Source organism: Schistocerca gregaria, chromosome X, assembly GCF_023897955.1.
Source record: "Schistocerca gregaria isolate iqSchGreg1 chromosome X, iqSchGreg1.2, whole genome shotgun sequence".
Taxonomy (NCBI): Eukaryota; Metazoa; Arthropoda; class Insecta; order Orthoptera; family Acrididae; genus Schistocerca; species Schistocerca gregaria.
The window spans coordinates 451,058,798-451,086,224 of NC_064931.1; the positions used below are offsets into that span (position 1 = coordinate 451,058,798).

Sequence of the window (27,427 nt, forward strand, 5' to 3'; positions counted from 1 at the left end):
CCCACTACTGCAGAATAGTACTGCAGCAATAAAACATGGACAAGAGGAAAAAACAAATGAAAATAAGACTTAAGTTGCAAAGGAAATACGCTATATACAACAACTAAATACAGTGCTCATACAAGCATCTGCCAACAGCAAAATGTGTTAAAGGCCTTAGGAAGACTGTTCAGTGCTTCATAACAACAAATTGCCTCCGTCTCTGATGAGCATGACGTCTCAACTGTTTACTTTAGATTCGTTTGAGCAGTTGCGGGTGAGCTCATGTGCATGTGCAGTTGAGTCACACATGTGTAGTACCTTCTCCCGCTTCTGGTTACAGAAGTGTGTCTGTTAGCTGTATAAGCAGCAGCTGCAGCAGCAGCAAAATGCTACCCAGAAAAATTTTACTGGTGCGTGCAAGTTGCCAGATTTACTGGGGGCAAAGTGAGGTATCTTCCCCCAGGCAGCAATTTCAGGGAATGGGATGCGGCCACCAAATTCATATTTTTGAGGGTAAAAACCTTGTTTCACAAAGCGCCTAGTATCCAGCGCACGTTGGGCTGTCAGTTATTCATATGATTTTGAAACGCATCCCTTTTGGTTTTTTAACATTTTAGAACATATTCTAAGTTTATTTCTGAATGAATCATAAGTTGAATTTTGAATGTGTGTATAGTGTACGTCATGTATCTGCCAGGGGAATCCCGTCACATCTAGAAATAAACTTTTCTGTAGATAGAAGGGGATGGGGCTAAACGAGCTGAGTGGAATGAAGCTGAACAGGTGAATGTGAATCACTGTATGTTTATGTGGTTGACTGTGTTTGCGAATGATCAGCATTTTTATAATTACCAGTGAAATGCATAGATTCAGACTACCAGAGTGGAAATAAATGACTAACAGGAATGATAGATAAGAAAGATTACGTATTTTCTTCTTGGTGTATCCAAGAAAATGAAATTTTGATAGAAAATTTTTAGCCAGACTTCTACACTAGTAAGGACCAGTTGTACTGTCCCCAGTAGCAGTGTGGTAAACACATTGTATGAACACGTAATAACACCTAACCGGAGAATAAATGCGGGATAACTAAACTGTTGATTATGGCAGGGTTAGCAAAGTTAACCGGAGAATAAGTTATAGAATTAGTGATAACAAGATTGTTTGGTAGAATGAGGAAGAAATAGGGACATCACACAAATTATGGAAGAATAAGACGATTCCAAATTTAGATAAGAATTTCATACAACTACTTTTCATGCTTGAGAAGCTGGAGCATATGAATGAAATGTGAAACTATTTCTGAACATAAAACTTTTTGCTTTTAGTAGGCCTAGTAAGCATTTGATATTGGTACTTTGTGAATTATATTTTCTCCTCATGTTATGACCATTTGTGCCAAAACAGTCTCGTTTATTTGGTGTGTGTTACAATAGCTGCAATATTAGACAGGTCTATTTCATTTTATCTAGCAGGCTGTGACAAAATCTACATCACATGTCCTATGCTCAAATATCCTCTGTCATTGGCTGGCAAACCCACGTGACATGAGTATGACTGGCTACAAAAGCGCATTGCAAGCTTGATTTCAATGCCTCGGAAAGTAACATGTGGCGTTTAGTGGAATTTAAATTTACACTTTCGTTATACAAAAATATCAGCATACATGTTGCTCCACATCAAAGATTTCTCCATTTTTTTTTTTTTTTTTTTTTTTTTTTTTTTTTTTTTTTTTTTTAAACTGAGTTTGGCTTTCTAAAGACCCGAGAAGTACTACGCCAGTGTATAGAACCATAACCATTCAAAGGATTGATAAGTTTTACACTTCCAAGGAAAAATATACTGTCACTTAACACAGAAAAAGTGTATCTTCACCCAGGGTAAAGAGTAATTTTAATCGAGAAATCTGGGAAAAATTCGGGAATTTTTATTTCTTGTCCGCATATACACCCTGTAGATGCATGAACTGTTAAGCTGATTGAATGATAGTTCTCGCTCCTATCTGCTCTTGCTATTTTCAGGATCATGTGGATGATATGTTCCAAAAGTGTGATAGTATGTGTCCAGTCTCATATATTCTACGCACCAACTTGAGTTAATTTGTTGCTGCTTCCTTCAATGATTTTAGAAGTACCAAACAAATGTTATCTATTCTTTCCATTGTATTTTATTACAAGTTTCCAAAGCTCTTTTAAACTGTGATTGTAGTAGTAGATTCCCTATATTTACCATCTCAACTCCTATTTCATCCTCCATCATGTCATCGGACAATTGCTCTACCTTGTAAGAGGCCAAGTTTTCTCCATCAAAAAGTAAAGCAAATGCCCCCATCTTCTCTCATTAATGCTTGTTTTTCTTATAGTTTCCTAGTCAGTCACACCTCTTTCTTCCTCCTTCTCTTCATTACTTGTGTTCTGTCGCATTCATCTTTCTCTCCCCATTTCATTTCATCTTTCAGTTCCATTGCTGCCAGTGCCCACAGTGTAAATCTAACTGCCTGTAATTGGTCTTTCTTGTTCTGCTTTTCATGAATGAATATAAGCTGTGTATTTTTCTGGTGCACCTACTAATATTTCCACAGTTTAAGTCATAATTATTTCAAAGTGATGGATTTCATATAAGATGTGAGTCCTTTTATGACACACGACATAACGACTATCATGTCCTGATGGCGATAATATTGCCAAGATAAATAAATACACAACAAGTAACCAAAGTGCATTGATTCCAAGGATGTTGGTAGATAGAGGGTAGTGTGTCATAAGAAACTGGGCCTGATAGGCAAAGACAAATTTCATTTTCCAATTTAGGACCCATAACTAAGCTACCAGCATCATGTACATTATTTGTTTGAAAAACCCTATTGGCCACTGTAATGGAAAAGTCTGATCTTTGTCAGTTGATACATTATTATCACAGAATACAAGGAATATTTTGCTAAGGTATACGAGGTCATTCATCTAAAACTTGCACTGTAACTATTGTGGAATTGGAAAATGCTATTATGTGTGGCTTTCACAGAATGGAATGGTAGTCAGAGGCTCATGTTGTTAGCCAATCAACAGATTGTAATAATATTTATAAAATGTATTTTTTGCACAAACATACACTATTTTAAATGGAACAATACCTACTGACATTTAAAAAAAACTAAAAGTAGGGTAAAATATAATGTCAGTGATGTTCGTTGTGGGATTCTAGTGCTAGTCATTTATGAGATACTGTCTTTTGAAAAGTTGACACACCGACACTTGCACAATACCTGTGGTAGCACACACAACACAAATGCATACACAAGTTATGTAGATTCTGACCACTAAAAAGACAACTTGCCATCACAGGTTGCATCTCTGGCAGTGACAATACACACTTCCAGTCTGCTATGGAATGACTGCTGCACATGTGCCAGTATTTCAGCAGAGACATTCGAGCAGGCTGGAGTAAATACATCATTGCATATCACAGGGTAGATGATATGTCCTTGTAGACAGCATGTTTCAACTTTCTCCACAGAAAAAAGTCTACCAACATCAAATCCGAGGAATGGCCCAGCCAAGGTACTGTTCCTCTACATCCTCTCCAACAATTTAGAAACAATTCATGAAGAAATAGTGTAGTACTTCATGCACTATGTGCTGGACAACCATCATGTTGGTACCACAGGTTCCCCCTACTCTGCAGAGGAACGTCCCCTAGTATCTGTGGAAGATGGTCTCTTAGGAGGCTGCAATACTTGTGCATGTTCTGTGTTGCGTCTAATAAAAACAGGCCTATGAGCTGATGGTCAGTATCCCACACCACATGTTTGCTCTCCATGGATTCTGACATTTCATCTGACAAAGCCAACGGTGATTCCCCACAGACCAGCGGTGCATGTTTCAGCTGTTTATCTGGCCATGATTGATAAATGTGACTTCATCACTATACTAGACACATGATACACATGGAGTATCCTGTCTTAATGCTGATGTACAGAAGTTAACACGATTCTCATAACCAGTTCTGATCAGCTTTTGATGGAGAGAAATGTGATAGGGATGGCACCTATGTCGATGGAGAATGCATAGTACACTTGCTTGACTAATGCCACTGAATGGGAGCAAACATTCAAATCAACTGCAACAGCAGCAACAACATTGATTTTCTCCTCTTCTGTCATCACTTGTTTCCTTCTATTTCATTGTCTAGATGCTACACTACCATATCGTAAGCAGTTGCCAAGATGGCTGACATCTATTGGGATATCTTGCTCCATATGCCATACAAGAACAAACTGCATTTCTCCTATGCTCTATATACACCATGAGCATGTTGGCTTTTTCTGCATTGGTAAATCCCATCATCTACTCACGATCTACTGTTTGGTCTGACATACACTGATTGACTAGCAAATCACAATGCACTCAAGGAGCACAGAATCACACCATAAGTCAACAAAACAACATTGTACCTAGCAACTGCACAGGTTGAATGGCATAAACAAATGTCAGTGTGGAAACTTTTCAAAATATGGTATCTCATAAACAACTCGCACTAGAATCCTGCTACAAACACCACTGACATTCTAATTTATCCTACTTTTAATTTGTTTATGTCAACAGGCATTGTTTCATTTTAAAAAGTTTATGTTCACACAAAAAATACACTTCCTATGTATTATTATAATCTGTTTATTGGCTAACAGTAAGGACCCCTGACTACCAATACATTCTGTGAAAACCGCACATGAATAGCATTTTCAATTTCCACAATATCTGATGTGCACGTTTTAGGTGATTCAGCCTGTATAAAAGTCTTCAGGCTTTGGTGTCATCACAGTAAATTATGCTCTAGTGCAGGCCACCTGCAGAAGCTGCAGCTCTGCTGCTCTGGTGCTGTTATGTCACTGCTACAGTCAGTTTCCTCCACCATATAACAGCATTGATTTAGTAACAAATATCTTAACATATAAAGAACTTGAGAAAGAGGAAGGAAGGATGTGATTATTTTGGACTAGCTTAATAGGTAGCTTAAACTTTGATCAGATGGGACTATTTTGGGACTAGATAAAAAGGTAGCTTATACTTTGATCAGGTGGTAGCTTGGAACTAGAGATGGGCAAACTCTTTCATCCTTGGGAACTAGTTCACTGGTGATCACTCTTTTTTGGGAACCGTTCATTTTTAGTCATTCACTGTTCATTTGTTCTTGGTATATGGTTCTTATGAAAAATTGAAAATTAGTAGCATAGGTGACTGAAGATGGAAGGTGCCAAGAGGGAGCACTTGGACCCCCCCCCCCCCCCCCCCCCCCGGCTGAGTACAGAGTTTTTATTCATAACAGAATTCTCACACTCAGGTAATTTTCATGATTCCACAAAACCTCACAATCAGCCAACTGCAGCATTATGTGGCTGATCGCAGTGAAATAATACAAGGTGGCGCACGAAAAACCGGCCCCGAGTACAGACTGCTCAGCAATTACGCACAATTTGTTGACCGCTATGAGCAGAATAGGTAAACATGTAATAATCAGGCAGTGAAGAAATAACACATAAGCTAATGCAAACAACAACTTTGAAGCAATAGTCAACAATTGGTAGGCGACAATGTGCAGTCTAGTACTCGGGGCTGATTTTTCGTGCACCTCCCTGTATCACTGAAATGATATTGTAGAAGTTATCATATTCTCTTTATAAAATGTGATACCAGACACTCGATTACAGAGCATGGGCTTCACGCGAAGGACAGGAATGGTACCAAGGCTGGAACAAGATGGGCCGATGTGCTGTTGCGGGAATCAGATCGACCATTTCCTGTTCCCAGGAACTATATGTAGAAAGCCACGATGGAGACCGAGACAGACAGGAAAGGGACCTAGGCTGGAATGATACCGGCCAATGTGCTGTTGCAGGAACGAGACCAACCATTTCCCATTCCTGGGACCTATAAGTAAAAATCTGCAACCAAAGTGAACTATGAAAGACTGTTCTTTATAATTCACTCCTCGCTTGTTCTGTGCATCTTGATGAACCGTTCCTTTGGACCCGTTAGTTCATGAATGACCCGTCTCTATTTGGAACTAACAAAAGGAGTTACAAAAGCATGGTAGCTGGTGAGCGTCTCAAATAAAATTTGTTTCATGTCAGAGTCAAATATTCATGAAAAAGAAAACTATCATATTAATTCTTCAGAATTGACATATATTTCTTGAGGACTGTTTGGCAGTTGTGAAGGAAGTTTCTGTGAGAAAATTATGCAAAAAAATGTATTGAAGTAGAAAGTTGGCCTCCGTAATTAATGAAAACATGAGAATCTCCTCAGTACCTGGTGTTGCAAGCACTTATGCATTTTATATGTCTCTCAAGCATATAGGAGAAGGTAACACAATTTATGCCATAATGTGAAATATAGAATTTTGGATGGTGAATCACTGAGATATTTGCATAGAAGTCACTGTGAAAAACGTTATGCAGAAAGATTTAAGTTCTTTTACAACTTTATTCAATGTCTTTTTTTGCATTATAATGTTTATGCAATATACTGTCTGTTACATAAGTATAATACAAATCATTATTAGTAATTACTAAATATTCAAATGTTTTATATTTATTTCACTTCATGTTTTACAGGAGTGTTGTTCAGCATAGAAGTAACAACAGTCTACTTTGCAGTTCGAAATTATTGGCGTGGTTTCTTTGCTGCAGTATGTGGAGCTACTGTTTTCAGGCTTCTTGCTGTCTGGATGCAGAAAGAAGGTGAGATTAATTATGTGTTGCAAGTGATGATATACTCTGTTATTTGACGAATAAATACTTGAGCTATAGGAAAAAAGCAAGAATCATTTTATAATTGACTAGTGCTTCATTTATTCTTGAAGTATCATACTTCAAGAAATTAACAGTATAATTTTAAACTGTTCCCCTGATCTGGGCCAGGTGGTCTTATGAGCTGCAGTGTTGCTGTTAATTTTTGCAGTAGTGGTGTATCAGTGAACAGACTCTGACTGATGAAGGTTAACACTTCTTCAGCTTAAAAAGTTTTCTACATGTGAAAAAAATTAACATTAATTATAAATAGTGATATGTCATAGGTTTCAGAAGCTTTTCCCAAATTTAACTCACTATTACCACTGGCTACTAAAGCTGCTGCTGCATCTTAACAGTCTCTGCTTCAAACATGATGTAAGTGGTAAGTGGTAAATTACCACTACAAAAAAAGGCTCACATCTTGAGAAACTCAGCAGCTATTTAATGACACAATGTCTTTCAGTTTTTCTATTAATGACATGAAAGGCAAATAACTTAAAACTTGGGATAAAAGTACAGCTATTATGAAGTAACTGTCTCAAAATTGCTTTCAGAGATCTTGGGAATTATTTACACAGTTATAATAAACTGGGACATGAAGAACAAACTAGGAGCTGAACTGTAGATTTTAGTATCACCGAAGAGAGGACAGCTCTTTTACAACAATATATTTTGTGTATAATGATTGAGATATTCGTCTGAATAAATTCAAGTATAAATAGAGCAAAGGCCATTCTTATGATTAATATCACATTATTAACAAACCACTTAATATAGTTTAGCATATATAGACAATATGTTGGAACTACTTTTATATAGTAATCTGTTCTTGACATGTACAATCACTACAGATCATTCTACATGCTTGAAACTAGGGTATGATCTGTATAATGGGTCAGTTAAAGATTAAGTGAATGAAGTGTCACATGAAACATAGTGATTTACAGGCTGAAATAATGTTTGGAATAATATTAGTCATAGTAGGGACTCTTGAGAAATGTGCAGGCATATAATGAATTTACTGAACATTGTAGCTTACCTTTTAAACTAGTATTCTTTAAAAGATGAAACATTTACAGTATGCATATTCTTGCTTGTAAACACCCCACAACACACACACACACACACGCACACACACACACACAAACACACTACTACAGTGGACCAAATGGTGAATCAGTTACAAAAAACTCTAGTGACTGGAATTTTTGAATAATGTGAAAGCGTATGAGAAAAATGTTTTTCACATTTTAGTGTTTCTTTTCAACTCCGCTTATTTGACTAACTCAGACCTGCATAATCACATGCAAGATATTCTGCATCCACTAGTACAGGACAGACATGTGATCCATCTCTAAATATTTTTGCATGTTCAGACTACCAAGCAACGCAAGTATCTCCACTATACAATTCATATCCATTACTTGCCAAGATATCTCTCCTGTCTATCTTTGGTCCTCACAGCATATAAATTTACTTTCATATGGGCTCCATGTGTTACAAGTTTCATCAAAATACAAGGTACTTCTGAACCTTATAAACATAGTTTAGGCCCATGAACATCATGGCCCATACATGCAGATTGCATACCCTATCAAAATCTTAAAATAATATTATCCTGCTAACACAAAATAAATAAATAAATAAAAACATTCATGCATACTCCACCAAGGTTTTGATTTCCTTTACTAGTTGGCAGGCACAGAGTCTTAAATAGGCTTTGTAAAACTGTAAGTACTAGCTCAAAACCATCACTTGAGGCAGTCTCAGAAGCTACTAGGTATATTTGTGGGGCAACTCCTGCGTTACCAAATTTTTCATCTTGTGGCCCAGTCTTGATTCTGGGTTTGAAATAATGTGCCCTGTTTATTAATTATTAACACATTTTGTGGGTTATTTTATTTCTACATCTACATACATGTGACTACTCTGCAATTAACACAAAAATGCCACCTTCAGACTATTTCTTACCATTCCTCTCTCGAATAGTGCATTGGAAAAATGAACATTTAAAGCTTCCCCCAAGAGCCCTGATTTATCTTATTTTGTTATGCTGATCATTTCTTCCTCTGTAGGTTGGCATCAATAAAATATTTTCACACTCAGAGAAGAAAGTTGGTGATTGAAATCTTGTGAAAAATCTCACTGTACTGAAAAAATGCTTTTGTTTTAATGATTGCCACCCCAAATCACATATCATATCTGTGACACTCTCTCCCCTGTTTCACAATAATACAAAATAACCAGCCCTTCTTTGAACTTTTTCCATGTCCTCCATCAGTCTTATCTGCTAAGGATCCGATTCCAAACAGGTGTACTCTAGTAGAGGACATACCCATGTGGCGAAGACAGTCTCTTTAGTATGCCTGTTGCATCTTCTAAGCTTTCTGGCATTAAAACACAGTCTTTGGTTTGCCATCCCCACAACATTATCCATGTGATTGTTCAAATTTCAGTTGTTTGTAATCATAATTCCTAGTTATTTAGATGAACTGACAGCCTTTATATTTGTGTGATTTATTGTGTAACTGAAATGTAACAAATTCTATTTAGTATTTATTTGGACAACTCACACTTTTTCTTATGTAGAGTCAATTGCCACTTGTCACACCATATAGATTTTGTGTCTAAGCAAATGGTTTTGATATTCTGGTGAGTATAATAGACAGTAAATGACAGCATTATCTGCAGATAACCTCAGAGGGCTGCACAGACTGTCTCCTGAAGCATTTATATAAGTTAGGAACTGTGGATAGCCTATAACACATCTTGGAGAATGTCAGATATCGCTCATGTTTTACTTGGCAACTTTCCATTGATTGCTATGAAACATGACCTTTTGGACAGGGAATCACAAATCTATCTTCTTATCACTTTTGTATGTCAGAACATAGATAAATGAGTTAGTAAACATATAGTGTTTATATAAACAAAAACTGTTACGTCATTGAATTGAACTTAATTTGACCTTGTAGGATTACATGGTGTACAGTGAATGTATGACATGTACAGTGAATGTAGGACGTGTCAAAAATAGAAAACATTCATTGTTACATACTTCATAACAATTTTTCTTAAATTTTAACATTATTGATTATAAGTAACAATATATCCAAATTTAATGTGATAACTACTTTTCAACATTGTAAAATTCCTTTTCCATCTAGTCTTGAGGTTCTATGAAAACTTAGTGCCATGTACATTGTCACACAATTTTTTTAGGCAGACTTTTTAGTAATTTCATACCAGAGTACTGGAGTCCCTTTTCAAGCATTGTCAGTCAGTGGAGCATGCTTCATATGTCACTCTTCCTCTGTGTGTTATGGGTGTGTGCACCAGCATTTGTAGTCCACTCTGCACTATCTTTTGTGACATATGTTATAGTTTTATATGTGTACAAGGATGAGTAAGATGGCGGACAGTGCAGTGCATCGTATTGAGAACGCTCTTGTGATGATCGGAAAAGTGGCAGAAGAAGGAGGATATATGAAGAAGGAAATGAAGACTGACTTACTAGAGGCAGTGAGTGAAATAATAAAATGCTTAGAATCTTTGAAAAACAAAACAATAGCAAAGAAGGAGGAGAATAGGAATCCTACAAGAGAGGTTGGGAACATCCAATAAGACAAGACAAGCGGGGAAGAAGACAGCTGCACTGCTGGACAACTAGCGACATCTATGGGAGAAACGCAGAAAACAGCACATAGCAGACAGAGACAGATGGAAGAGACAGCTACAGGACCTGAGAAGAACTTCAACAGAGACATCGGTTTGGGTAGCTTTCTCGAAAAAGCAAAAAAAAAGATGGAAATGGGAGAACTGAGGCATAAAGTGGAGGAGATAACTGATTTCCTAAAAAATCAACTAGGGATATTAATACAGGAGCAAATAAAGAAAACTCTAGAAAAGGAAAGCCACCTAGACTCAGAGAAAACCAAAACTGATGGAAACAACATACAAACTAAATACAACAACAAAATTAAACCAGAGGAAATGACAATGTACGGAAATCCTGTGCTCCAGCAACAAAATCAGCTAAAAGTCCAAATCAATGCACATGAGCAACATAATAAAACCCGAAATCAGGTTAATGAACTAGAGGAACCAACTTGGAGTACTGTGGTAGGGAGGAGCTGGTACAGAAGAAACCAGAGTAATAATAAAACCATAATGGGTACAAAAAAAGATGGTGGTGATGGTTAGTGTTTAACGTCCCGTCGACAACAAGGTCTACATCTACATCTACATCTACATCCATACTCCGCAAGCCACCTGACGGTGTGTGGCGGAGGGTACCTTGAGTACCTCTATCAGTTCTCCCTTCTATTCCAGTCTCGTATTGTACGTGGAAAGAAGGATTATCGGTATGCTTCTGTGTGGGCTCTAATCTCTCTGATTTTATCCTCATGGTCTCTTCGTGAGATATACGTAGGAGGGAGCAATATACTGCTTGACTCTTCGGTGAAGGTATGTTCTCGAAACTTTAACAAAAGCCCGTACCTAGCTACTGAGCATCTCTCCTGCAGAGTCTTCCACTGGAGTTTATCTATCATTTCCGTAATGCTTTCGCAATTACTAAATGATCCTGTAACGAAGCGCGCTGCTCTCCGTTGGATCTTCTCTATCTCTTCTATCAACCCTACCTGGTGCGGATCCCACACTGCTGAGCACTATTCAAGCATTGGGCAAACAAGCGTACTGTAACCTACTTCCTTTGTTGTCGGATTGCATTTCCTTAGGATTCTTCCAATGAATCTCAGTCTGGCATCTGCTTTACCGACAATCAACTTTATATGATCATTCCATTTTAAATCACTCCTAATGCGTACTCCCAGATAATTTATGGAATTAACTGCTTCCAGTTGCTGACCTGCTATTTTGTAGCTAAATGATAAGGGACCTATCTTTCTATATATTCGCATCACATTACACTTGTCTACATTGAGATTCAATTGCCATTCCGTGCACCATGCGTCAAGGTCATTAGAGATGGAGCGCAAGCTCGGGTTATTGAAGGATTGGGAAGGAAATCGGCCGTGCCCTTTCAAAGGAACCATCCCGGCATTTGCCAATCACGGAAAACCTAAATCAGGATGGCCGGAGACGGGATTGAACCATCGTCCTCCTGAATGCGAGTCCAGTGTGCTAACCACATGGAGAAATGCAAGCAGCAGAAACAACAGCATGGCTGTACATTAGTAACTTAGAGAGAACCACCACAACTGCTACAGTAATGAAATACCTTAAAAAAGAACGGAATACTGAGACAACTAGAATTTGAAGAACTGCGCACACTGGGCAACAAAAAAGCTTTCAAAGTAGGCATTCCATTTGAAAAGCTACATATCACACAAGAACCAGAATTCTGGCCAGAAAACATAAAAGTACGTTGATTTTGTTTCCCAAGACGATCAGTGGAAGAGGGAGCAGAGCTCAACTAAACTAAGAAGAAAACCAGAAGAGCAAGAAATAAAAGCAGTCTTGTGGAATAGAGAGAGAATAAAAAATGCTCTTAACCTAAATAAAAAAATGCTCGTAACCCAACACCAACAGACATTCTGGAAAACTCGGACCTTGCAATTCTAACAGAAACCTTCCTGATAGACAGCTGGCAACATAAAGATTTCTACAATTATCACCTAATGGCAAAGAAGGGAGAAAGAGGACAACCCATGGGAGGAATATCTATCCTACTGAAACCCTGGATGATGCCCACCAAAAAAATCATAAAACAAGAAAATAGTATGCTAGTAAAAGCAGCAAACATAAATATAATTGCAGCGTATTTTAAACCGCACACAAATGCTGTACAAATAATTGACGAAATAGTCACACTCATCAAACGATGCGACAGCAAAACCCCGATTATTGCAGGTGATTTCAACTGCAGAATAGACACAGGAAACTATAAAACAAAACTAGTCATTGAAACCCTAGAAGAAGATGGTTTCATCCTACTTAACGATACACAGATACCTACATACATATGCCACAATGGGAAAAGCACCATTGATATCACATTAACAAGAGGAGAAATAGAAGGAAGTATTCAACCAATATGGCATGACTCCATTACTCCTATATGAAAGCACATTCCAATAAAGATAAAAATAAATATCGTCAAGTCACCGCCAGCAAGAAAAACCTACCAAATCACACAAAGAAAAATTGATATAGAAAAATTAACAAACCAGCAAGAACAATTAACACAAATAGAAACTTTAATAGAGGAAGGAGACATTGAAAAAGCAACAGACCAAATAGAAGACCTCCTAAAAAATTCAGTGATACAAACAAACCCAAAAACAAGGATGGCAAAAAGATGGTTTGATGCTGAATGCTACAGCAAAAGGAACACTGTTCTAAGAATGCTCCACAGATCAAGAAACCAGGATGACGAGGAAACATACAAACTGTACGCAGAAGAGAGGAGAATCTACAAAAAACTAATAGAAGAGAAGAAACAAGAATACATAGAAAGAGAGGCAAAAAGAGATGCGGATGAAGCAGAGAAAGACCCATACATAGCAGCAAGACCAAGAAAAATTGCTCATGCACCAAATATAGAACTTGAATGGGAAGACCACTTCAGTAAGATACTGAACAAATGAGGATTCAAAACACCCCCAAAGAAAGAGAAACAACATCAAACTAAAAAGAAAGACAATATATGGGAACCACTAAATGAAGATGTGAAAGAAGTAATAAAAGCACTGAAGAACAAGAAAGCAGCAGGATCCAATAATATACACTCCTGGAAATTGAAATAAGAACACCGTGAATTCATTGTCCCAGGAAGGGGAAACTTTATTGACACATTCCTGGGGTCAGATACATCACATGATCACACTGACAGAACCACAGGCACATAGACACAGGCAACAGAGCATCCACAATGTCGGCACTAGTACAGTGAATATCCACCTTTCGCAGCAATGCAGGCTGCTATTCTCCCATGGAGACGATCGTAGAGATGCTGGATGTAGTCCTGTGGAACGGCTTGCCATGCCATTTTCACCTGGCGCCTCAGTTGGACCAGCGTTCGTGCTGGACGTGCAGACCGCATGAGACAACGCTTCATCCAGTCCCAAACATGCTCAATGGGGGACTGATCCGGAGATCTTGCTGGCCAGGGTAGTTGACTTACACCTTCTAGAGCACATTGGGTGGCACGGGATACATGCGGACGTGCATTGTCCTGTTGGAACAGCAAGTTCCCTTGCCGGTCTAGGAATGGTAGAATGATGGGTTCGATGACGGTTTGGATGTACCGTGCACTATTCAGTGTCCCCTCGACGATCACCAGAGGTGTACGGCCAGTGTAGGAGATCGCTCCCCACACCATGATGCCGGGTGTTGGCCCTGTGTGCCTCGGTCGTATGCAGTCCTGATTGTGGCGCTCACCTGCACGGCGCCAAACACGCATACGACCATCATTGGCACCAAGCCAGAAGCGACTCTCATCGCTGAAGACGACACGTCTCCATTCGTCCCTCCATTCACGCCTGTCGCGACACCACTGGAGGCGGGCTGCATGATGTTGGGGCGTGAGCGGAAGACGGCCTAACGGTGTGCGGGACCGTAGCCCAGCTTCATGGAGACGGTTGCGAATGGTCCTCGCCGATACCCTAGGAGCAACAGTGTCCCTAATTTGCTGGGAAGTGGCGGTGCGGTCCCCTACGGCACTGCGTAGGATCCTACGGTCTCGGCGTGCATCCGTGCGTCGCTGCGGTCCGGTCCCAGGTCGACGGGCACGTGCACCTTCCGCCGACCACTGGCGACAACATCGATGTACTGTGGAGACCTCACGCCCCACGTGTTGAGCATTTCGGCGGTACGTGCACCCGGCCTCCCGCATGCCCACTATACGCCCTCGCTCAAAGTCCGTCAACTGCACATACGGTTCATGTCCACGCTGTCGCGGCATGCTACCAGTGTAAAAGACTGCGATAGAGCTCCGTATTCCATGGCAAACTGGCTGAAACTGATGGTGGCGGTGCACAAATGCTGCGCAGCTAGCGCCATTCGACGGCCAATACCGCGGTTCTTGGTGTGTCCGCTGTGCCGTGCGTGTGATCATTGCTTGTACAGCCCTCTCGCAGTGTCCCGAGCAAGTATGGTGGGTCTGACACACCGGTGTCAATGTGTTCTTTTTTCCATTTCCAGGAGTGTATATAATGAACATATAAAAGATGCAAACTATTTAACAAATGCCTGGAACTTGGAAGAATTCTGACACAATGGAGACACTCAACAATAAAAGTTCTCTACAAAGGTAGAGGAGACCCAATGGACCCAAACAAGTACAGAGGCATAGCCCTGGAAAATACTCAATTCAAGATGTTTTCAAAGATAATAACACAAAAAAATCCAAGCCTTTGTGGACAGTCATCTCCCAGAACGACAAATGGGTTTCAGATCTGGAAGATCAACAGTTACGGCAGTCAGGCTTCTTCTAAACAACATTGACGAAGCGCTACAAAATAAACAAATGTTCTACACAGTGTTCATAGACTTTACCAAAGCCTTTGACCTACTGGAAAGATATCTCATAGTCCGAAAACTGGAAAACACAATGGGAGAAGACAGCATATGGGCAAGAATAATCAAGTCAGTCCTCGAATACAAGTTAATCACAATATCAGACAACCTCTCTTTTTCGAACCCCGTTCTGCAATCGAATGGAGCCTTACAGGGCAACCCAATGAGCCCATTGCTGTACATTCTTGCCACTGAAGAAGTACTCTGAATTGGAGAAAATGAAGAAGATGTATATGTATATGCATACGCTGACGACATAGCCATAGGTTCAACAGATATACAGAAGCTGCAAAGAATCATAGAAAAAATAGACAAAAGGTGTAGTGAACACAAACTACACATAAACATAATAAAGGCAGAAATGGTAATTTTCAGAAAAGGAGGCCAAACACCCAAGAATGCGGAAATCAGCATCAGAGGACAAAAAATAAAATCTCATCAGACTTTAAATACCTAGGAGTGACATTGCAACCAAGAGCCAAATGCTTCACAAAACATACAACAGAATGTGCAGCCCAAGCAATAATAGCAATACAGGACATCAAAAACATCCACCTACTCAGTCTAGAAACAGCCATGAAATCATTCAAAACAAAAAAACTTGCCAATCCTGGCCTATGAGATGTAGGTTATATGGGACCACCTGACAGAAAAAAATCTAGAAACACTAGAAAAGGTAAGGGGAAAGAAGAGGGGTGAAGGAATAGGACTGAAGAGGTCTATCAAAAAGGTAAATTTTGAAAAAGTCGCCCAGAACCGTTTGTCAGGGGAGACTTTCCAGACAGGATGAGAAGGAATGAGTTATTCGATAGAAAGTAAAATGAACCCAATGACAATGATGAAACTTAAGTGTAACATGTGTGGATATTAAACATGAAAACTGTGTTTGGTCAAGACAGAAACCTACTTCCATAATTATATTTGAAGCAAACATGGCAAAAAGTGAGCTCTGACCACAATATGAATACCTTCTAGTATAGTTATTATCTAATGGCTTATTTGCAGTAACTTTGTGCAAATTCATAAAATTGTGATATATGGATTTTTCTTTTGAAATGCAGATACTGTAACAGCAGTGTTTGGAACAAACTTCACAATGGATTTTCCCTTTGATCCACAAGAGCTTATTATTTTTGCTATGATTGGGTATGTATTGTCTATATTTATTTTAGATTTATTTTTGTAATAAAGAAATTAACTATGTGCATGTTCTGCAGAGCTTGTGAAAATACATTTATAGCCTTTTTTTTTTATTAGTGTTATTTGGGTAAATAAAGTTAATGGCAGGATATCTTAAGGTGTCAAAGTACGACATGCATAGAAATGTATTATCATGGTAGAAATACTTCACTGGCTGTGTGGAGTAAATAGAAGAGTGTTAGGGAAAAAAAGTTAGATATATTTACTTCTTATGTGCTTCATATGCAGTTCAGCTAAGTTACTTACATACTCTTGAGATGTACACATGAATTAATGTGTAGAGCCATGTAATGTTTTCTCTTGAAAATATGATACACTTAAAAAAAAAATTGCACTCTATATTACGAATATAGATGTTCACGTGGTGACAGAAATCTGAAGCACCGAGAAGTAGAAGTAGTAGTGATGGTGATGGTGGCGGTGGTGGTGGTGGTGGTGGTGGAGAAACTGAAATGAAGCTCTATGGGTTCATAAATTATATGATATTAGATAGTCATTGCAATTTCACATGAAGTGACATTCCTTGACACAAGCAGCCCCATGGCTGCTACAGGTGCTTCTTAATATTCTGGGTATAAATACCATGTCTGAGTCAACATCCTAACTGACATAAAAAATGTTGTATGAGAACAAGTTGAAGGATCACGCCAGCCGTGTGGCTATGGCAGCATAATGCAGGCTGTCCAAAAAGGTGTCCAATATTCAGGAACACACATTTTCAATAAATTTCCAGCTGCCATTAAAAATTTGGTTTCAGATAAGGCACAGTTTAAATGAGAGTTTGAAAGACTTTTTGATAGGCAGCTCCTACTCTATATATGAATATCTTAACATGAACTGTTAGACAAGCTTAAGTAAAAATATCTGTTAGATTTCAGTTTGGCAGCACTTGGTCACAACAGTAAAGATTAGGTACAAGTACATAACTATGTCCCATTCTGACAGTGTATTAATTCTATAAACAACAGCAGTTCCAGTTTACTGTAATGCATTCACCTTCTCCAGACAAATTATCAGGGTAGTGAGTATTATATTCAAATGTTTTATGTTTATTATGTTATACTTTCTGACATGTTCCACACCAATGAGAATCGTCTAATTTTTTGTGTCTATACATCAAAAACTGAATGTAATTTAATGATATCATGTGCAGAAAAGTATTCTCATGTTTGAAAAATATCTACATCTATCTACACACACCATAAGCCTTTTTAAGGTGCATGGTGGAGGGTACCCTGTATCACTACTATATGTTTGCTTTTCTGTTCCACTTACAAACAGAGTAAGGGAAAAATGATTATCTATGTGCCTCCATAAAAACCTTAATTTCTCTTATCTTATCTTTGTGATCCTTATGCAACATGCACACTGGCAGCAGTAGTTTCACTATGCAGGCAGCTTCAAATCCCAGTTCTCTGAATTTCCTCAGCAGTGTTCCTTGAAAAGATTGTTGTCTTCCCTCCATGGATTCCCATTTGCCATTTGAGTTCCTGAAGCATCTCTGTAATACTTGTGTGTTGTTGGAATCCACCAGTAACAGATCTAGCAACCCACCTCTGAATTGGTTTGATGTATTCCTCCAGTCCAACTAGAGGTGAATCTCAAACACACAAACACTGCTCAAGAATGGGTCACACTAGTGTCCTATATGCAGTCTCTGTTACAGATGAATCACACTTTCTAAAATTCTCCCAGTAAACCATTCACTTTATCTACTACAATCCTTACATGCTCATTCTATTTCATATTGCTTTGCAATGTTATGCTTAGATATTTAATTGACATGGCTGTGTCAAGCGACACACTGCTAATGCGGTATTCAAACATTACAAGTTTGTTTTTCCTACTCATCTGCATTAAGTTACATCTTCTTCACACCAACTAGAAATTTTGTCTAAGTCATCTTGTATTGTTCTACAGTCACCCAGTGATGACATCTTCCCATACACCACAGCATCATCAGCAAACAGTTGCAGACTGCTCCTTGTCCTGTCCACTGGATCATTTATAGAAATTAACAGCAGTTCTATCACAGTGACGTGGGGCACTCCTAACAATACCCTTGTCCTTGACAAGCACACACTATTGATGACAACATATGGGGTTGTATTACTTAAGATGTTTTCAAGCACTCACATATTTGGGAACCTACTCTGTTTGCTCATACCTTCATTAACAGTCTGCAGTGGGGCACCATGTCAAATGCCTTTCTTTCTGAAATCTAGGAATATGGGATCTGCCTCTTGCCCTTCCTAAATGATTCACAGGATATCATGTGAAAAAAGGGCAACCAGAGTTTCACATGAGTGATGATTTCTAAAACCATGCCAGTTCATAGACAGCTTTTCTGTCTCAGGCAAATTTATTATTTTCAAAATGAGAATATCTTCAATAATTCTGCAGCAGTCTGCTATTAAGGATATTGGTATGTAATTTTGTGGCTCCATTCTTTTACCTTTCTTATATACAGAAGTCAACTGCACCTTTTCCAAGTCACTTTGAGCTCTATGCTGCATGGTTCATGATAAATGCAAGCTAAGTAAGGGGCCAGTGTCATAGAGTACTCCTTTTAAAACCAAATTGCTATTCCATTCAAACCTGGCAAATTATTTTCTTTCAACTCTTTCAGTTTTTTTCTCTATCGCAGGGATGCTTATTACTATCTCCTTCATACTGGAGTGTGTATGATGATCAAATGATGTTATGCTGGTATAATTCTCCTGTGTGAACAATTTCTTAAATATAAGATTCAAAACTTCAGTTTTCCTTTTGCTATCAACAAGTGACTGGATAGAACCCTTAGATCTGCTTAGCGAATTTATGTAGGAGCAGAAATTTCTTGAGTTCTCAGCAAGACCTTTTGCTAAAGTATGATGATGGTAGTTGTATGCTGCACCCATCAATCTTTTTATAACTGCACAAATTTCTACTAACATTTGCCTTTCATCATTTGCATTTTTTCTCTATTATTATGGGTTATATGTCCTGAGCTGATTGCAATGTAACTAAAAAGAATTGCACCTGTCATGTTTCACTTTTATTTACAAAGCATCTTCTGTGGTATTCTGTAAATTGGATACACACATTTGTACATTTATTTTTTGATTAATTTAGGTTAAAAACAGCATTTCCTAGTATAAAGTTGGTCTGCAAGCTACTTAAGGTGTTTCTTCACATAACTTGCTCCTTTCCGTCTTGCTAGCAATGGTTGGTGTTGGCGGGCTTCATTTCACATCTGCAGTTTCTGGCATTTTGTGTTATTTCCTGCCCTACACTATTTATAATTGACTTTTTAACTGTTTTTCATTCATGATTGCCTCAGTTTTTATGCCTATTCCTTTGGTCTTGTTCACGTTGTGAGTGTTGCCAACCTATGAAATGGGGGAGGAACAACAGGGATGGCCTGGACAGTGATTATGTGATAGATCTGGGAAGAAATGCTAGTGGTAATTGGAGCCTGTGGTTATATGTGTACTTTTAATGTTATATTAAGTGGCCAATCAGTTTAAAGAGTATGTGGTTTGCCAAGTTGATCTGATCAATTTTGAGTTGTTTCTTTCCTGTTATGGTTTTTTGGATGTGGTAGTTCTCTTTTAAGGTGAGGAAGTGTATTTTGTTGTTGTTTACCCGTATGATTTTCATGTCTGTGTCTCTGATTGTAATTTTATATTGGTGTTGGTGTAAGTGTTCTGCAAAAGTTGAATAATTTGTCCTATACTTCCATGCTCTTACATGTTCCTTGTATCTGGAGTCAAATGTCCTCCGGGTTTGACCTATGTATCTTCCATCACATGTCTGATTGCTATAGCTCTTAATGAAGCTGACCTACAAGAGAGTCACAGCAGCTACTGAAAAGCAAACACATGGTTTAGAGATAAAAGATGAATTATAAATGAAGAAAAACAATTTGGGTACACATCATCCTTATGGGAAACTAACTAGGAACCAGCCTAACAGTAGAACTTCACTTCAGCAGTGTAAGATAGAGCAACACGCCCCCTCCCCCCCCCCCCCCCCCCCCCCCCCCCCCCCCCCGCCCCCAATACTAAATTTTAGGTCAATGACTCAATGAACATTTATGGTCGGAGAAATGTGCAGACTTATTGAACAAAAAATTAAGTTAATATTTTTATATCTTAGGCTGCTTAAAAATTCCTGTAGTGCTGATGCTGTGCTATGTTCTAACTGCACACTTATGTATAACACATTGAGATTGGACATCATGTCTTGGGTGAATATTAGTCTCCCTAAATATGCTTTGAAAGGGAGCCAAAGAATAGTCAGAGGCTTGACATATAGTTAAAAATGTAAGAATTTTTTAAAGAACTTAAAAGTGAGACCCTACCATGTATTTATATTTATGGAATTATGTATTTCCTGAAGGACCAAATGGAGCTTTCCATGTTAAACAGTCCAGTCAATAGCTGCAAAACAAGAAATAGAGATGACGTTCATAGACAAATGCACACAAAAGTCATTAGTCAAAAAAGTGCTCTTTATCAGCGAAAAATTATGCTTAGTGAACTACTAAAGGAAATAAAAAAACATGTTGGAATTCCATATATATACACAAATTCAAAATGCTAATGAGCAAGAGCTGTTATAGTATCAAGGAATACTTTTATCATCAGCAATCATACAAGGAAGAACCAAAGGAACTGGTACACCTGTCTAATATCGTGTAGGACACGCAGAAGTGCTGCAACATGATGTGGCAGGGATTCTACTAATGTATGAAATAGTGCTGAATGGAACTGACAATATAAATTGTGCAAGGCTGTCCATAAATCTGCAAGAGTATGAGGGGGTGGAGATCTCTTCAGATCAGCACGTTGCAAGGCATCCTAGATATGCTCAATAATGTTCGTGTCTGGGGGGTTTGATGGCTGGTGGAAGTTTTTCGACTCAGAAGAATGTTTCTAGAGCCACTCTGTAGCAATTCTGGACATGTGGGGTGTCACATTGTCCTTGTGGAACTGCCCAAGTCCTTCAGAATGCACAATGGACATGAATGGATGCAGTGGATCAGACAGGATGCTTACGTACATGTCACCTGTCAGTCATATCTAGACATATTAGGAGTCCCATATCACTCCAACTGCACCTCCTCCCCCTCCCCACCCACCATTACAGATCCTCTGCCAGCTTGAACAGTCCTATGCTGACATGCAGCGTCCGTGGGTTCGTGAGGTTTTCTCCATACCCGTATACATCCATCAGCTCTATACAATTGGAAATTAGACTTGCCCACCCTGGAAACATGTTTCCACTCATCCAGAGTCTAATGTCAGTGTTGATGGGCCCAGATGATGCATAAAGCTTTATGTCGTGCAGTCATCACCAGTACATGAGGTGGCCTTAGGCTCCGAAAGCCCATATTGATGATGTTTCATTGAATGGTTCATACGCTGACACTTGTTGATGGCCCAGCATTGGAATCTGCAGCAGTTTGCAGAAGGGTTTGCACTTCTGACATGTTGAATGATTCTATTCAGTTGTCATGGGTTCCTTTCTTGCAGGGTCTTTTTCTGGTGGCGACATCTACAATGTGCTGACATGAGGAAAGTTTCCAACCAATTTCTCATACATAAACAGCAATTGACCAGCACTGCCTGGTGAAACGTTGTTGTGATGTCATGTGTAAGGAGGAGAAATGCGTACCATCACTTTGATAAAGGTCAGAGTGTAGCCTATCGCAATTGCGGTTTATCATGTCGCAACATTGCTGCTCGCGTTTGTCAAGATACAATGACTGTTAGCAGAATATGGAATCGGTGGGTTCAGGAGGGTAATACGGAATGCCGTGCCACATCCCGACGGCCTCGTATCACTAGCACTCGAGGTGACAGGCATCTTATCCGCATGGCTGTAACAGCTTTGCAGCCACGTCATGATCCCTGACTCAACAGATGGGAACGTTAGCAAGACAACAACCATCTGCACGAACAGTTTGATGATGTTTGCAGCAGCATGGACTATCAGCTCGGAGACCATGTTGGAGATTTGATGTTTTACCAGATTTCTAATATTCACAGTACACTCGTGGTATGGTTGTATGGGAAAATTCCCACTTCATCACTATCTTGGAAATGCTGTGTCCCATCTCTCATATGCTGACCATAACACCATGTTCTAACTCACTTAAATCTTGATAATCTGCCATTGTAGCAGCAGTAACTGATGTAATAACTGTACCAGATACTTGTTGTCTTATGTTGGCATTGCTGATCACAGCACCATATTTTGCCTTTTTACATATCTCTGTATTTGAATACACATGCCTATACCAGTTTCTTAGGTGCTTTGATATAGTAGGGCATCTTATTTCTTTATAGTGAACTGAAGTGCTCATTTAAGAAACTTAATTGTATTTGCACAGACATAATAAAACTCCTTTTATTACTCTAAATTAGTATATTCTGACTGTTGTTATATGTATGGTTTAATGTTATACATAGGGTTATGAGTAGTTTATTAGCCAACATTAAATTAATTTTTTTCATGCAGTATTATCTGTGTATTATGTTGGAACATAAGCTCATAGCATTTTTATTTTGCATGTTAGAATTCCAGTTGTTGTGAGTTTATTTATCAATTTTCATTTTATATTTATACACTATTGGCCATTAAAATTGCTACACAACGAAGATGACGTCCTACAGACGCGAAATTTAACCGGCGGGAAGAAGATGCTGTGATATGCAAATGATTACCTTTTCAGAGCATTCACACAAAGTTGGTGCTGGTGGCGACATCTACAATGTGCTGACATGAGGAAAGTTTCCAACCAATTTCTCATACATAAACAGCAATTGACCAGCACTGCCTGGTGAAACATTGTTGTGATGTCATGTGTAAGGAGAAGAAATGCGTACCATCACTTTGATAAAGGTCAGAGTGTAGCCTATCGCAATTGCGGTTTATCATGTCGCAACATTGCTGCTCGCGTTTGTCAAGATACAATGACTGTTAGCAGAATATGGAATCGGTGGGTTCAGGAGGGTAATACGGAATGCCGTGCCACATCCCGACGGCCTCGTATCACTAGCACTCGAGATGACAGGCATCTTATCCGCATGGCTGTAACAGCTTTGCAGCCAAGTCATGATCCCTGACTCAACAGATGGGAACGTTAGCAAGACAACAACCATCTGCACGAACAGTTTGATGATGTTTGCAGCAGCATGGACTATCAGCTCGGAGACCATGGCTGCGGTTACCCTTGACGCTGCGTCACAGACAGGAGTGCCTGTGATGTTGTACTCAACGATGAACCAGCGTGCACAAATGGCAAAATGTCATTTTTTCGGATGAATCCAGATTTTGTTTACAGCATCATGATGGTCGCATCCGTGTTTGGCGACATCGCGGTGAACGCACATTGGAAGCATGTATTCATCATCACCATACTGGCATATCACCCAACGTGATGGTATGGAGTGCCATTGGTTACACGTCTCAGTCACCTCTTGTTCGCATTGACGGCACTTTGAACAGTGGACGTTACATTTCAGATGTGTTACAAGCCGTGGCCCTACCCTTCATTTGATCCCTGTGAAACCCTACATTTCAGTAAGATAATGCACGACCGCATGTTGCAGGTCCTGTATGGGCCTTTCTGGATACAGAAAATGTTCAACTGCTGCTCTGGCCAGCACATTCTCCAGATCTTTCACCAATTGAAAACATTTGGTCAATGGTGGCCGAGCAACTGGCTCTTCACAATACGTCAGTCACTACTCTTTATGAACTGTGGTATCGTGTTGAAGCTGCATAGGCAGCTGTACCTGTGCATGCCATCCAAACTCTGTTTAACTCAATGCCCAGATGTATCAAGGCCGTTATTACTGCCAGAGGTGGTTGTCCGGAGTACTGATTTCTCAGGATCTATGCACCCACATTGTGCGAAAATGTAATCACATGTCACTTATAGTATAGTATATTTGTCCAATGAATGCCTGTTTATCATCAGCATTTCTTCTTGGTGTAGTAATTTTAATGGCCAGTAGTGTAGGGCCCTGATGGTATTTGAGTTTACATATTGTCATTTCGTCATTTGAAGATAATGAGTGGAGCTGTGGACACTAGAAAATGGAGTGTCAAGTGGTGAAATCAGAACATTTCTGAAATATTCTTCTGCTTGAGTTCAGTAGAGGGGTGACAGCAGTTAAGTCAGCCAGAAACCATTTGCACTGTGTGTGAGGATTATGCCACTGGTAGGAGCATGGAAAGAAAAAGATTTTCTCATTTTAAGGAGGATTGTCTTGACATTAGTGATTCTCTGCTTTTGGAAGACCTTTGAGGTTTGATTAATATTGTTTAAACACATTAATCCACAATGTTCTATGTCAGTGTACTCGAGAACTGGCAAATGTGAAGAGCTGTGATCATTCCTTGCATGACATTTACTTGCAATGGAGAGGTTCAAAAATCAGGTGTACAGGTATCACATGCTCTAAGCCAAAATTACAAAAATCAGAAGTGGGCAAATGTGTATTCTGCTTGCTCATCATCAATTGGTTCATGAACAAAATGGACCATTCCTATCCTTATCATTACTGGTGATGAGAAATGGTGTCTTTATGCTAACACAAGGAAAAGAAAGCATTGGTTGACCCCAAACAAAGCAGCAACTTCCTGTAAAAAGACCTGTCTGCACACACAAAAGATGATGTTATGCATTTGGTGGAACAGCGATGGTGTGATGTACTATGAATTGCTTCCCCGAGGTGTAATCATCACTGCTGACATTTGTTGTCAATCATCTGAGACATCTTGCAGAAGCAATCCAAGAACAATGACCAAAATGATAGCATGAAGTGGTGCCACTCCACAATAATGCCTACCCACGTTCTGTGAGACTGACAAAAAACACTTAACAGGAGTTTGGTTGAGAAGTCATTTCATGCCCATTGTATTCACCAGATCTTGTTCCCTTAGATTTTAACCTTTTCTGCTCTCTACCAAACAACCATCAAGCAACCTCCTTTCCAGATGAAGATGCACTCCAAACATGGCTTGATGAGTTTTTCACCTCAGCACCACATGTTTTCTCCAGTTGTGGAATGGAAAAGTTATGCTAGCATTGGCAAACTGTTGTAAATAATGAGTGAGAGTACATAATTAATTATGAAAGTCTCTGTTATGTGTATCTGTTATGTTTATTAATCACATGGAAAAACACTACAAACTTATGTATTAACCCAATAATGTCACATGTGGTTTCATATTACACATAAGAATATTATATTAGTCAACATGTAAATGTAAGACTTTTTGATGTACTATTATCTATATAATATTATGTACAGTGAATCCTATATCATTTTATATGATGAGATACAAGGATGCTAAATATGTTTAACTGAGATACATGGTTGCACTTGTAATGTTTCTTATAATATCTTGTAAGGATTCTCCAAACATTTCAGTAAACACAGCTGAAGGTTTAATGATTGATCCATTAATATCCACATAATATATTTAATTTTGTTTCTGATTGGTTTGTCTTTTGCAGATTAATAGATCTAATTATATTTCCCTGTTCATATAACAACTGTTAAAATTATTGCAGATCCGTTACTGCACCTCATTAGAACCACATGTGAGATTTAATTTAAGTTTTCTTGCCATTGGTCCTATAAAATATTTCTGTTTAATTGACAGGGCACTATGTGGTTTGGGCGGAGCAGCTTATGTTTGGGTCCACAGACAGTATGTTCTATTTATGAGAAGGAATAAAAAAATGACAGCCTTTCTTCAGAGAAAGTAAGTTCATGTTTATTTATGTTGGAAGAACCCTCATTTGTCTCTTCTGATGGAAGTCTTCTAGTTGTAGTTATTATTCTATTTAGATTTTGAACATATTTTTCATCTAAGGATGCTTTAGGATACAGAAAATCAACAGTGCATGTAGTTTCTTGACTTTCTCTTTCCAGTTGAAAGTTTTCTTTTATTTTTAATTTAGTTTTGCTAACACTGATAGACATTTCAAGATTTGCAGTAAATCTTACTGATTTGTTTAATTACATAACCTATAATGTTTCAGTAAATGAATCCAAAGCAGCCAACCAGATGCAAGAAATTGTGGTTGTATTCAACTTCTGATCCTGATTTCAACAGATAAAAAACCATTATCTTAAGAAATACATGTAAGTTGAGGACAATGCAACAGCAATAACTACAAACCTGGAAACATGCATGTCAAAATTATGTGTCATACAGAGGCTTGAGCCCCACAAAAGGGTGAAAATATCACATAAATAATAAAATACGACGAAAGGACTAAAAACTAGAGCTTTCTAAAATTTCACATTGGAAAAACACCAAATAATGAGGCGATTTGACATTTATGTAATGAAAATATGCTGTCAGAGAACATCACTGTATACATTACAAAATGTGCTGGCCCCTATGATCAGGGTTTCTCAAGTAAGAATACTTAAAACCTCAAAACAAAACCAATCAAATAAAATGTCAGGTCATGTTATGAGATGCATGCTGACTGACAAGAAATGGATAGTGTGGACACCAGGTAAACAAGATAGGTTGAGATCAAAATACTCTTGCAGCATAAATGATCAATAAGTGGAAACACATATTTGGGAGGGGGGGGGGGGGGGGGGGAGTGTGGGAGAACAATGAGAAATATGGTGACTTACATTAAAACTATTATAAGACCATAAGTACATTATAGTATGAACAATAATAAAGTTAGTGCATGAACATGCTGTAATAAATGTACATGATGATGAAGGTGATTAGTTCTTGGGTCATCACATTAAGCAAAACATACAGTAACAAGATAGGGTAAAACCAGTGTCTTCAAAAAATATAAAATGGGCAAATGAAGATGCAATGAAAATAATGTATATTAGAGTAGTGAGGAATGAGCAACTCACAAAGGCTACTGGCAAC

General features: G+C 38.7%; 1 protein-coding gene across 3 annotated transcripts in view; it reads left to right on the forward strand.

Annotated features, from left to right (window-relative positions):
* Positions 1–27,427, forward strand: part of LOC126298067 (chloride channel protein 2) — a 471,803-nt gene that overhangs the window by 328,418 nt on the left and 115,958 nt on the right. For all 3 annotated transcript variants that reach the window (XM_049989387.1, XM_049989386.1, XM_049989385.1), the window contains exons 6-8: positions 6,593–6,718; positions 16,372–16,456; positions 26,177–26,278. In XM_049989387.1, coding sequence (XP_049845344.1) covers positions 6,593–6,718; positions 16,372–16,456; positions 26,177–26,278 — 313 coding nt within the window. The remainder of the gene's footprint in view (positions 1–6,592; positions 6,719–16,371; positions 16,457–26,176; positions 26,279–27,427) is intronic.